The sequence below is a fragment of the Calliopsis andreniformis genome, unplaced genomic scaffold (assembly GCF_051401765.1).
Source record: "Calliopsis andreniformis isolate RMS-2024a unplaced genomic scaffold, iyCalAndr_principal scaffold0128, whole genome shotgun sequence".
In the NCBI taxonomy this organism is placed as follows: domain Eukaryota; kingdom Metazoa; phylum Arthropoda; class Insecta; order Hymenoptera; family Andrenidae; genus Calliopsis; species Calliopsis andreniformis.
In genome coordinates this window covers 1,218,711-1,233,073 of record NW_027480537.1, presented here as the reverse complement: position 1 = coordinate 1,233,073, position 14,363 = coordinate 1,218,711, and the positions used below count along the sequence as shown (strand labels likewise).

The 14,363-nt window shown below is 41.7% G+C and overlaps 2 protein-coding genes across 2 annotated transcripts; both read right to left on the bottom strand.

Moving 5' to 3' along the window:
• Positions 1 to 716: 716 nt before the first annotated feature.
• On the bottom strand, positions 717 to 4,385 carry LOC143187621 (uncharacterized). The gene is made up of 2 exons (XM_076391847.1): positions 3,481 to 4,385; positions 717 to 3,435 (listed from the first exon to the last, which is right to left on the bottom strand). The coding sequence occupies exons 1-2, from the start codon at positions 4,383 to 4,385 to the stop codon at positions 717 to 719; spliced, it is 3,624 nt and encodes a 1,207-aa protein (XP_076247962.1).
• A 237-nt stretch (positions 4,386 to 4,622) lies between these two features.
• LOC143187620 (uncharacterized) lies at positions 4,623 to 6,002 on the bottom strand. Its single transcript, XM_076391845.1, has one exon. It carries the CDS (start codon positions 6,000 to 6,002, stop codon positions 4,623 to 4,625), a length of 1,380 nt encoding a protein of 459 aa, XP_076247960.1.
• Positions 6,003 to 14,363: the final 8,361 nt, after the last annotated feature.

The following is a 14,363-nucleotide window of genomic DNA, read 5'->3' as shown; positions in this document are numbered from 1 at the left end:
TTGAACGAATACTCTGAAGTATCCTTTTTGAATAACTTCGCCTTTCTCCTTCCATATCAAATCGTCAGCAAGAGCCGCAGAGCATATTCCAGCGAGGTAGGCCTTGACCTAAGTGACCAATTAGTAAACGTTTGGGGTTTATCTAATGGAAATATGCTGAATTGTTCAGCAAATCAGCTCGCTGGACATTTCCCATGTAGGCTAGCCGAAAACCCAGCAGCTGTGGTGCACGCATGAGTCGTCAACGTTGACGACTTCAATTCTCATGTTTGAGCGTGCTTTTTGAGTATTTGATCAGAGCGAGCCGGAAATACCCCAGGCATGAGCCATGTTTGGCTCAGAAAACCCTACGATGGGTCATATCTTTGAGATATGTGGTCATGGTGACCGGTGGTACCTAGGGTATGGTTACGTTAGATGGCTTGGAACCCCTGATGGGGTTCGACTCTGATCTTTTTGATTCGTGCACCACATGAGGTTAGCTTACGACATGGAGGAGAAAGTCATGTTAATATTCAGAGCCAATGTCGCCGAGAAGGTTTGAATGTTTATTCAAATCGGCTATAGATATGATTACTGTTTCTTAGTAATTTCGCGTCAGGTTGGTCGATATCGCGAAACATCCTCCCCCCGTTGAGAGGGCACCGATCAACTATTTATTCTGTAAATATAGATGTCTGAATATGTGTACGGTTATATGTTTGTAATTTATATCGTTAATCGTTCTGCTCAGCCTGGTCTGCATGATTGGGCAGGGGTACCAGTCGTTTTACGCTTCGATCCAGTGTACTGGTGGCGGTTTTAACTGTGACAGCTCTAACGATGCCATCTTCACCTGGATAGACCTCGATGACTCTGCCAAGGGGCCAGTGTAGAGATGGAACGTTGTCTTCCCTGAGCAGGACGATTGTGCCTTTCTTTATCGGATGAGTTCCTTTGGTCCATTTGCTGCGAGTGGTCAATTCATTCAGGTACTCTCGATGCCATCTAGTCCAGAAGTGCTGCTTCACCTTCTGGATGTGTTGCCAGCTGGATAAACGATTTGCTGGAACGTCTCTGAAATCATGCTCACGCAGACTTGTTAATGAATCACCGATTAAGAAATGACCGGGAGTGAGGACCAGAAGGTCATTCGGATCAGAGGACATTGGGGTAAGCGGTCGAGAATTTAAAATGGCTTCAATTTCAATTATCAAGGTATTGAAATTTTCGAATGTGAAAAGTTCCGCGCCTACTACACGTTTTAAATGATATTTAAACGACTTTACTGCTGCTTCCCAAAGTCCTCCAAAATGAGGTGTCAATGGAGGAATGAAATTCCAATTGATGCAATGATCAGCGAGGAACGTAGTTAATTTTCTTTGATGATCGTCTGATTGTAGCAATGAACGCAGTTCACGCAATTCATTATTTGCCCCAATGAAGTTTGAACCATTGTCCGAATACAGGTTTGCACAAAACCCTCTTCTCGCGATGAACCGTTTAAGAGCGGCAATAAATGCCTCGGTGGATAAATCGCTGACAAGCTCCAAATGTACGGCCTTTACAGCAAGACAAACGAAAACTGCCACATATACCTTGACCCGACTGCGGTTTCGGTGTTTTCGCTCCTTAATGTAGAATGGCCCGCAGTAATCGACTCCCACGTGTGTGAATGGCCGAGATTCTGTGACTCTAGCTACCGGTAGGTCACCCATAATATAATCCACGGGTGGCGGTTGAGCCCGGCAACAGCGGATGCAATTCTTGATAACCTTCCACACCTGATTTCTGCCATCAATAGGCCAATACCGTCGTCTGATAGCATACAGGGTTGCCTGAGTACCTGCATGTAATTGCGCACGGTGCTCATTTTCGATAATGAGTGCGGTGGCTCGCGTTTTTGGAAGAATGATTGGATGCCGTTGATTGAATGGCATTAATGAATTTTTTAACCGACCTCCGACTCGCAGAATCCCATCGCAATCGATAAATGGATTTAGACGTTGTATTCTGCCTTTTAAGGTATGGCCGTTTCCTGTTGATAGATTCTTCACTTCTTCGGGAAAGTGAACTCGCTGTATTAGCTTGATCATAACATCATGAGCATATTTTAACTCCGATGCTGTGAGCTCTCCTGTTGCTGTATTCTTTCGTTTCCATCGAAGGCAGCGTGCGACGATTCTAATTAATTTCCCCCATGAGGAGAATCGTTCAATAATTCCAATATCGGGAATGGTTGTTGTTAAACATATGATGGTTTTCTGTTCGGGAAGACTGGCTAAACACGGTATATTTCCGGATGGCCAATGTGTTTCATCGTTATTTAACCATTTTGGTCCATGGTGCCATATCGATGGTCGCAAGAACTCTTCAGGTGATTGACCTCTGGAGATAAGGTCTGCTGGGTTGTCTGTAGTTGGAACGTGTCGCCAATTAGTGATGTTGGTTTTATTTTGTATCTCGGATACTCTGTTAGCTACAAAGGTTTTCAACAGATGTGGGGATGTCTGCAACCAATGTAGCACTATTGCGGAGTCAGTCCAATACACGGTACGGTTTACGTTGAACGGTAAAGCTTTCTGTGCTGTAGCGACCAATGAAGAGAGTATTAATGCTCCGCATAATTCCAGTCGCGGAATTGACTGAGTTTTCAGTGGAGTTACTTTTGATTTTGCGAATAGGAGTTCCACCTGGTAGCGATCGTTTGCATCTCTTGATCGGATGTAGATACAAGCTCCGTATGCTCGTTCGCTGGCATCGCAGAAACCGTGTAGTTCGATATGTACAGGATCGTTGATGATTGTCTTTCTGTTGAATGTGACATTGTTTAGGAGCGGCAACTGAGTACAATATTGCAACCATTCAGTATGTATGGTCATTGGCAACGACTCATCCCAGTCGATCTTCATAGCCCAGATCTTCTGTAGCAGAATCTTAGCTAGTATAATAACAGGTCCGAGGAGACCTAATGGATCGTAAATTCTAGCAATGACTGAACTAATGGATCGCTTGGTGATGGACCTTGTTGATTTGATATCCTTCACGGAATATCGGATTTCGTCATCGGTGGATTCCCAAAATACTCCCAAAGTCTTTATAGTAGACGACTCCCCCAGGTGAAGCGTCTTGTTAATGTGTTCTTCGGGTAATCCATGTAAGAGTGGTTTATGATTTGATGCCCACTGTCGTATGTGTAATCCCGCTGACTTCAATAGTTGGATCATCTGGTCGCGCAAGGCTAACGCTTCTCCAGTGGTTGATGCTCCTGTAATTAGATCGTCAGCGTAAAAGTCTCGTTTCAGAATCTGAGCCGCGTTGGGAAATCGATGTCCTTCATCCTGGGCCAATTGTGAGAGACAGCGAATAGCCAAATATGGTGCTGCGGATAATCCAAAGGTGACTGTATTTAATTCATACGTTTTTAAATTTCCATTAGAGTCGCGCCAAATGATCCTTTAGTATTTCCGATCTTCCGGACGGACAATAAATTGACGGTACATTTTCTCAATGTCGCCGATCAATGCATAACGATGACCTCGAAATCTAAGCAGAATATGTAGTAAATCTTGTTGAATTTTGGGTCCGATGTGTAGAGTGTCGTTGAGTGAGATGCCTGTTGTTGTTGCTGCGGAACCATCAAATACAACCCGCAATTTCGTGGTGTCACTAGTAACCTTCGTGACTCCATGATGAGGTAAATAGTACCCGTCACCTATCTCATCGATATCTTGCAGCTTCGACATGTGTCCTAAGTCCAAATATTCATTTAACACCGATTGATACTCCCGGCACTGATTTTGATCGTTCTGAAGCTTCCGTTCCAATGACGTGAAACGTTTTAAGGCCCTTGATTTTGATTCTCCAAGTTGAGACAATTTGTCGTTGAATGGAAGTGCCACTACGTATCTGCCGTCGGCATTCCTTCGTACGTTCCGTTGGAAATGCTCCTCACATCTCCGTTCGGCTTCTGAAAGACGTTGAATCTGGGGTCCGTCTTCTAACTCCCAAAATCGCGCCAAATCGTCCTGTATAGTAGTGACCGTATGACAAGCAATGTATCGCGTGGGTTTGGAAACTGGGGCACTCCCCCCGATAATCCGCCCCAATCTAGTTTTTTGCAAAAACAAGTCTGGACCGCAGGGAGGTGATAAATTTAATTGTCCGACGCTTAATAAGGACAGTGCCACTCCTGATCCTAATAATAAGTCAATCGGTGCTGGTATGTGGAATGTTGGATCTGCCAATTGTAAGTTTTTCGGAATTTTTATCTGCGTGCGGTCAATGGGTTGGTCCGGAATCAATGAGGATATGGCTGGTATTGTCAGAAACGTCAATGTCCGGTTATAATTGCTGGTTTTTGATTGTATTATTGTTGTTATTGTGTGTTTGGACATAGTCGTCATGGTGTTCAGGACTCCTATCGGGATTGAACAACTTCCTAAAGAAATGCCAAGTCGTTTGGCAAGAGCTTCAGTCATGAAATTCGTTGAGGCACAGGTATCAATGAGTGTCCTACAAGGAACAGGTTGGTGATATTTGTTTAGAACGTAAATTTGAGCGGTCACAAAGATATCTTGCGTACGTGAATCAACAATAAATGCTTTATGAATTCCTCGTCGTGCTGACGATTCCAGTGCTAGTCAATCTGCTTGTCGTGATGTTTCACTAGGATGAAAAGAATCTGTGGATCTTCGAGGTGTTGGTTCTTCATTTGTATTTGCTTGATGGAGTAGGGTATGGTGCTTCTTATGGCAGATGCGGCAGGTACTGCTTGTACAATTGATTAAACTGTGACCGTCCCTTAAACAATTCTGACATAGTGATGCTCTTTTTAACGCTGTGATCCTCTCTTGGACCGATAACCCATGAAATCGTTCGCAGGCCCAAATATAATGATCGGCCTTACAAATATGACATTGTTTATTTGATTTTGCTATATGTGGCCTCTCTTTTGCTCTACGATTATCATACGGGTGATGTGATCGTGCTGATAAAAACGCGTGGCCTCGCGATGGTCGGTGTTTGTGAATTCGAGACTTTCCTGAAGATCCAGCTTCTACTCGTTCGAATGAGGGAGGTGTTCTTGTGCTCGATGTGAGAGCACAATTTGCTCGCTTTTCTAAAAATTCTAATAATTCCCTATAAGCTGGTACCTTCTTCTTATCCTTTAGAGTTAATTCCCAATGCCACACGGTGTTTGCATTTATTTTTGATATAATAATCGACAGCAGAAGGCTGTTCCACGAGGCTATATTTTCACCCAAGTTTATCAACGCGCGAAGGTGTTGATTCACCGTGTCTACTAAGTCGCCTAATGCTTCCGGTGTATCCTTGGTGAGTTTTGGAATATCTCGTAATGCGTCGCAGTGTCCTAAAATAATACGGCGCGGACAATCGAATTTTTCACGTAACAATTCGATAGCGTCACTGTAATTCGCATCGGTAGTACTCAAAGCCTGAATGCAAGCCGCGGCCTTGCCGGTTAAGGTTGATCGCAAGTATTGTAATTTTTCTACAGGTGTTAAATCTTCGTTACGGTCAATCATTGACGAGAAGAGATCGTAGAATGATGACCATCCTTCAATTGTTCCGTCGAACGTCGGCAAACGCATTTCCGGTAATTTAATGGCCATTGGTGCCGGTGTAGTCGATGCCGGTGAAGGATTGGTACCAGATGTTGTGGCACTCGTTGACTGCTCATTATGTAACAACCGATTTGCCCTAGCTACTGCGGCATAATAGTTATTTTGGATTTCATATCGACGTGCCTCTTCAGACTCGTCTAGTTCTTCGATGCTGAATTGAATATCGTCGAATTTCTTCCATGTCTCATTCAGGCCGTTCAAATGCATTTGCAATAAAAAGGTATCGCGTGAATCTGAATCCTCATAGTAATCGAGGAAGGTCGATAATGATGAAATCTGCCCGAGGATGTGACCACGTTTTCGTCGCAAGGTACCGATATTCGGCCCTCGTGTAGCGGTTTGCGCTTGACTTGAACTTGCGGAAGTGTTCGGCATTGTGATTTGAATGAGACGAGAAAAGGAGGATAATATAAAGTAACGATCCTACCTTGTCGCTGTCAAGTTGATGATAATGTTGTAGTTTGAACGGTATCTAAGTCCTCTGTTCTCCTTGTAACCGTTGGATCGAGACCACCCTTGTAGTAGAATGTCTGACGAAATAAGTTGTAAATGACTTCTACTGGTACTGGATGAGCTGTGATCCGTGTACTATCACCCACTAAGATTCAGTGTTTATTGTCCACACTGTAATATTCAGTCTAGTTTATGGCACTAATTTGCACCTAACTTCGTTTCTAATGCACTGCACTGCACTGAAATCCGGCTCGAAGGACCAATGTTTTTTAGCACAAATTTCACGGTAAACTTCACGTTATTTTAAATTGTAACGCGAGTTACCACCACCGTGAAGTTGCGTAAATTCCTTCTTCCCGGTTAGGGTTAGAAGGATGTTAAATTGTTCCAACACGATTATTAGTTGCAAATGTATATAATTTCAATTCACTGGTTGTACAATTGGATTTGTAGTTTTGTTTGGAAGGCTCCAAAGGCTTATTATACAGAATTTACTGAAACTGAAGCTGAGGACGTCTCGCGACTTGAACGATGTCGATTCAGAAAAGATGACCGAATAATAATTGAACGAATACTCTGAAGTATCCTTTTTGAATAACTTCGCCTTTCTCCTTCCATATCAAATCGTCAGCAAGAGCCGCAGAGCATATTCCAGCGAGGTAGGCCTTGACCTAAGTGACCAATTAGTAAACGTTTGGGGTTTATCTAATGGAAATATGCTGAATTGTTCAGCAAATCAGCTCGCTGGACATTTCCCATGTAGGCTAGCCGAAAACCCAGCAGCTGTGGTGCACGCATGAGTCGTCAACGTTGACGACTTCAATTCTCATGTTTGAGCGTGCTTTTTGAGTATATGATCAGAGCGAGCCGGAAATACCCCAGGCATGAGCCATGTTTGGCTCAGAAAACCCTACGATGGGTCATATCTTTGAGATATGTGGTCATGGTGACCGGTGGTACCTAGGGTATGGTTACGTTAGATGGCTTGGAACCCCTGATGGGGTTCGACTCTGATCTTTTTGATTCGTGCACCACATGAGGTTAGCTTACGACATGGAGGAGAAAGTCATGTTAATATTCAGAGCCAATGTCGCCGAGAAGGTTTGAATGTTTATTCAAATCGGCTATAGATATGATTACTGTTTCTTAGTAATTTCGCGTCAGGTTGGTCGATATCGCGAAACAAATAATAAATTTCCAATCCTAGATCCTCAATCCCCAATCCTCAATCCTTAATCCTCAATCTTCAATCCTCAATACCCAATCCTCAATCTTCAATCGGCAATCCTCAATCATCAATTCTCAATCCTCAATCCTCAATCCTCAGACCTCAAACGTCAATATTCAACCCTCAGTCCTCGTCCTCAATCCACAACCCTCAATACTCAATACTCAGTCCTCAGTCCTCAAACCTCAATGCTCAATCTTCAATCCTCTATCATCAATCCTCAATCTTCAATACTCAATACTCAATCCTCAATCCTCAATCCTCAATCCTCAATCATCAATCCTCAATCTTCAATATTCAATCCTCAATCCCCAATGCTCAATACTCAACCATCAATCCTCAATTCTCAATACTCAATAGAATATCCTGAATTCTCAGGATTCAATACTCAAACCTCAAACCTCAACCCTCAGCCCTCATACTCCATCTTCAATCCTCTATCCTCAATCCTCAATCTTCAATCCTCAATACTCAATCTCCAATCCTCAATACTCAATCCTCAATCCTCATTCTTCAATCCTCAATACCCAATCCTCAATCTTCAATCCTCAATCCTCAATCCTCAATTCTCAATCCTCAATCCTCAATCCTCAGACCTCAAACATCAATACACAACCCTCAGTCCTCGTCCTCTATCCACAACTGCCAATCCTCAATCCTCAATATTCAATCATCGATATTCAATCTCTAGTCCTCAATCCTCAATCCTCAATCCTCAATCCTCAATCCTCAATGTTCAATCCGCAATACGCAATCCTCAATCTTCAATCCTCAATCCTCAATCCTCAATCCTCAATTCTCAATACTCAATCCTCAATTCTCAGTCCTCAAACCACAATCCTGAATCCACAATCATGAATGCTCAATCTTCAGACCTCAGTCCTCAACAATCAGTCGTCAATTCTCAATCCTCAATATTCAATCATCAATACTCAATCTTCTATCCTCAATCCTCTATCCTCAACCCTCAGTCCTGGATCCTCAATATTCAACACACAACCCTCAGCCATCAATAGTCAATACTCAACCATCAATCCCCAATTCTCAATATTCAATACTCAATCCTGAATCCTCAATCCTCGTTCTTCAATCCTCAATACCCAATCCTCAACCTTCAATCCTCAATCCTCAATCCTCAATCCTCAATCCTCAATCCTCAATTCTCAATTCTCAATAGAATATCCTGAATTCTCAGGATTCAATACTCAAACCTCAATCCTCAACCCTCAGTCCTGATCCTCCATCCTCAATCCTCAATCCTCAAACCTGAATCTTCAATCCTCAATATTCAATCTTCAATCCTCAATCCTCAATCCTCAATCATCAATCCTCAATCCTCAGTGATCAATACACAATCTTCAATACTCAATCCTCAATCCTTAATCCTCAATCCTCAGTCATCAATCTTCAATCCTCAATGCTCAATCCTCAATCCTCAATCCTCAGTCCTCAATCCTCAATCCTCAATCGTCAATCCTCAATCTTCAATACTCAATCCTCAATCCTCAATCCTCAATACTCAACCATCAATCCTCAATTCTCAATACTCAATAGAATATCCTGAATTCTCAGGATTCAATACTGAAACCTCAATCCTCAACCCTCAGCCCTCATCCTCCATCGTCAATCCTCAATCCTCAAACCTGAATTTTCAATCCTCAATATTCAATCTTCAATCCTCAATCCTCAATCCTCAATCATCAATCCTGAAACCTCAGTGATCAATACACAATATTCAATACTCAATCCTCAATCCTCAATCCTCAATCCTCAGTCCTCAATCCTCAATTCTCAATCCTCAGGCCTCAATCCTCAATCCTCAATCCTCAAACCTCAATCATCAACAGTCAGTCCTCGTCCTCAATCCTCAAACCTCAATCCTCAATCCTCAATATTCAATCATCAATACTCAATCTTCTATCCTCAATCCTCTATCCTCAATCCTCAGTCCTCGATCCTCAATATTCAACACACAACCCTCAGCCATCAATAGTCAATACTCAACCATCAATCCTCAATTCTCAATACTCAATACTCAATCCTGAATCCTCAATCCTCGTTCTTCAATCCTCAATACCCAATCCTCAATCTTCAATACTCAATCTTCAATCCGCAATCCTCAATCCTCAATCCTCAATCCTCAATCCTCATTCTTCAATCCTCAATACCCAATCCTCAATCTTCAATCCTCAATCCTCAATCCTCAATCCTGAATCCTCAATCCTCATTCTTCAATCCTCAATACCCAATCCTCAATCTTCAATCCTCAATCCTCAATCCTCAATCCTCAATCCTCAATCCTCAATTCTCAATACTCAATACTCAATACTCAATCCCCAATCCTCAATCCTCAATCTTCATCCTCAACACTCAATCTTCAATCCTCAATACTCAATCTTCAATCCTCAATACTCAATCCTCAATCCTCAATCCTCAATCCTCAATCATCAATCCTCAATCTTCCATACTCAATCCTCAAAACTCAATCCTCTACCCTCAGCCCTCATTCTCAACCCTCAATCCTCAATCCTCAATATTCAATCCCCAATACTGAATCTTCAATCCTCAATCCTCAATCCTCAATCCTCAATCCTCAATCCTCGATCCTCAGTCATAATTCCTCAATCTTCAATACTCAATCGTCAATCCTCAGTCCTCAATCCTCAATTCTCAATCCTCGATCCTCAAACCTCAAGCGTCAATCCTTAATACACAATCCTCAATACTCAATCCTCAATCTTCAATCTTCAATCCTCAATACGCAACCTTCAATCCTCAATCCTCAATCCTCAATCCTCAATACTCAATCCTCAATCATTAATCCTCAATCTTGAATACTCAATCCTCAAACCTCAAACCCCAATTCTCAATACTCAGCCATCAATCCTCAAATCTCAATGCTCAATATAATATCCTGAATTCTCCGGATTCTATACTGATACCTCAATCCTCAACCCTCAGCCCTCATCCTCAATCCTCAATACTCAATCCTGAATCCTCAATATTCAATCCAATATACTCAACCTTCAATCCTCAATCCTCAATCCTTAATCCTCAATCCTGAATCCTCAGTCATAAATCCTCAATCTTCAATACTCAATCGTCAATCCTCAGTCCTCAATCCTCAATCCTCAATCCTCGTTCCTCAAACCTCAATCCTCAACCCTCAGTCCTCATCCTCAATGCTCAATTCTCAATCCTCAATCCTCAATCCTCAATATTCAATCCCCAATAATAAATTTCCAATCCTAGATCCTCAATCCCCAATCCTCAATCCTTAATCCTCAATCTTCAATCCTCAATACCCAATCCTCAATCTTCAATCGTCAATCCTCAATCATCAATTCTCAATCCTCAATCCTCAATCCTCAGACCTCAAACGACAATATTCAACCCTCAGTCCTCGTCCTCAATCCACAACCCTCAATACTCAATACTCAGTCCTCAGTCCTCAAACCTCAATGCTCAATCCTCAATCCTCTATCATCAATCCTCAATCTTCAATACTCAATACTCAATCCTCAATCCTCAATCCTCAATCCTCAATCATCAATCCTCAATCTTCAATATTCAATCCTCAATCCCCAATGCTCAATACTCAACCATCAATCCTCAATTCTCAATACTCAATAGAATATCCTGAATTCTCAGGATTCAATACTCAAACCTCAAACCTCAACCGTCAGCCCTCATACTCCATCTTCAATCCTCTATCCTCAATCCTCAATCTTCAATCCTCAATACTCAATCTCCAATCCTCAATACTCAATCCTCAATCCTCAATCTTCAATACTCATTCCTCAATCCTTAATCCCCAATCCTCCATCCTCAATCATCAATCCCCAATCTTCAATACTCAATCCTCAATCCTCAATCCTCAATACTCAACCATCGATCCTCAATTCTCAATACTCAATAGAATATCCTGAATTCTCAGGATTCAATACTGAAACCTCAATCCTCAACCCTCAGCCCTCATCCTCCATCCTCAATCCTCAATCCTCAATCCTGAATCTTCAATCCTCAATATTCAACCTTCAATCCACAATCCTCAATCCTCAATCATCAATCCTCAATCCTCAGTGATCAATACACAATGTTCAATACTCAATCCTCAATCTTCAACCCTCAATACTCAGTCCTCAATCCTCAATCCTCATTTCTCAAACCTCAATCCTCAACCCTCAATCTTCAATCCTCAATACTCAATCTTCATTCCTCAATCCTCAATTCTCAATGCTCAGTACTCAATACTCAATCGCCAATCCTCAATCCTCAATCTTCAATCCTCAACACTCAATCTTCAATCCTCAGTACTCAATCTTCAATCTTCAATCCTCAATACTCAATCCTCAATCCTCAATCCTCAATCCTCAATCATCAATCCTCAATCTTCAATACTCAATCCTCAAACCTCAATCCTCAACCCTCAGCCCTCATTCTCAACCCTCAATCCTCAATCCTCAATATTCAATCCCCAATACACAATCTTCAATCCTCAATCCTCAATCCTCAATCCTCAATCCTCAATCCTCGATCCTCAGTCATAAATCCTGAATCTTCAATACTCAATCGTCAATCCTCAGTCCTCAATCCTCAATTCTCAATCCTCGATCCTCAAACCTCAAGCGTCTATCCTCAATACACAATCCTCAATACTCAATCCTCAATCTTCAACCTTCAATCCTCAATACTCAACCTTCAATCCTCAATCCTCAATCCTCAATCCTCAATACTCAATCCTCAATCATTAATCCTCAATCTTCAATACTCAATCCTCAAACCTCAAACCCCAATTCTCAATACTCAACCATCAATCCTCAAATCTCAATGCTCAATATAGTATCCTGAATTCTCCGGATTCTATACTGATACCTCAATCCTCAACCCTCAGCCCTCATCCTCAATCCTCAATACTCAATCCTGAATCCTCAATATTCAATCCAATATACTCAATCTTCAATCCTCTATCCTCAATCCTTAATCTTCAATCCTGAATCCTCAATCTTCAATCCTCAATACTCAATCTTCAATCCTCAATCCTCAATCAACAATCCTCAATCTTCAATCCCCAATACTCAATCTTCAATCCTCAATCCTCAATCCTCAATCCCCAATCCTCATTCTTCAATCCTCAATACCCAATCCTCAATCTTCAATCCTCAATCCTCAATCCTCTATTCTCAATCCTCAATCCTAAGTCCTCAGTCCTCAAACTACGATCCTCAACCCTCAGCCCTCATCCTCCATCCTCAATCCTCAATCATCAATCCTCAATCTTATATCCTCAATATTCAATCTTCAATCCTCAACCCTCAATCCTCAATCCTCAATATTCAAGCATCAACACTCAATCTTCAATCCTCAACTTTCAATCCTCAATACTCAATCTTCAATCCTCAATCCTCAATCCTCAATCCTCAATCCTCAATCATCAGGCATTAATACTCAATCTTCAATATTCAATCCTCAATCCTCAATCCTCAATCCACAATACTCAGCCTTCAATACTCAAAACTCAATCTTCAACCCTCAATCCTCAATCCTCAATCCTCAATCCTCAATCCTCAATCCTCAATACTCAATCTTCAATCCTCAATCCTCAATCCTCAACCCTCAATCCTCATTCTTCAATCCTCAATACCCAATCCTCAATCTTCAATCCTCAATCCTCAATCCTCAATCCTCAATCGTCAATCCTCAATTCTCAGTACTCAATAGAATATCCTGAATTCTCAGGATTCAATACTGAAACCTCAATCCTCAACCCTCAGCCCTCATCCTCCATCCTCAATCCTCAATCCTCAAACCTGAATCTTCAATCCTCAATATTCAATCTTCAATCCACAATCCTCAATCTTCAATCCTCAATCCTCAATCCTCTATTCTCAATCCTCAATCCTAAGTCCTCAGTCCTCAAACCACGATCCTCAACCCTCAGCCCTCATCCTCCATCCTCAATCCTCAATCATCAATCCTCAATCTTATATCCTCAATATTCAATCTTCAATCCTCAACCCTCAATCCTCAATCCTCAATATTCAAGCATCAACACTCAATCTTCAATCCTCAACTTTCAATCCTCAATACTCAATCTTCAATCCTCAATCCTCAATCCTCAATCCTCAATCCTCAATCATCAGGCATTAATACTCAATCTTCAATATTCAATCCTCAATCCTCAATCCTCAATCCACAATACTCAGCCTTCAATACTCAAAACTCAATCTTCAACCCTCAATCCTCAATCCTCAATCCTCAATCCTCAATCCTCAATCCTCAATACTGAATCTTCAATCCTCAATCCTCAATCCTCAACCCTCAATCCTCATTCTTCAATCCTCAATACCCAATCCTCAATCTTCAATCCTCAATCCTCAATCCTCAATCCTCAATCGTCAATCCTCAATTCTCAGTACTCAATAGAATATCCTGAATTCTCAGGATTCAATACTGAAACCTCAATCCTCAACCCTCAGCCCTCATCCTCCATCCTCAATCCTCAATCCTCAAACCTGAATCTTCAATCCTCAATATTCAATCTTCAATCCACAATCCTCAATCCTCAATCATCAATCCTGAATCCTCAGTGATCAATACACAATCTTCAATACTCAATCCTCAATCCTTAATCCTCAATCCTCAGTCATCAATCTTCAATCCTCAATGCTCAATCCTCAATCCTCAATCCTCAGTCCTCAATCCTGAACCCTCAATCCTCAAACCTCAATACTCAACCGTCAGTCGTCGTCCTCAATCCTCAAACCTCAATCCTCAATCCTTAATATTCAATCATCAATACTCAATCTTCAATCCTCAATCCTCTATCCTCAATCCTCAGTCCTCGATCCTCAATATTCAACACACAACCCTCAGCCATCAATAGTCAATACTCAACCATCAATCCTCAATTCTCAATACTCAATACTCAATCCTCAATCGTCAATCCTCAATCCCCAATCCTCAATCTTCAATCCTCAATCCTCAATACTCAATCTTTAATCCTCAATCCTCAACCCTCAATCCTCAATCCTCAATCATCAATCCTCAATCTT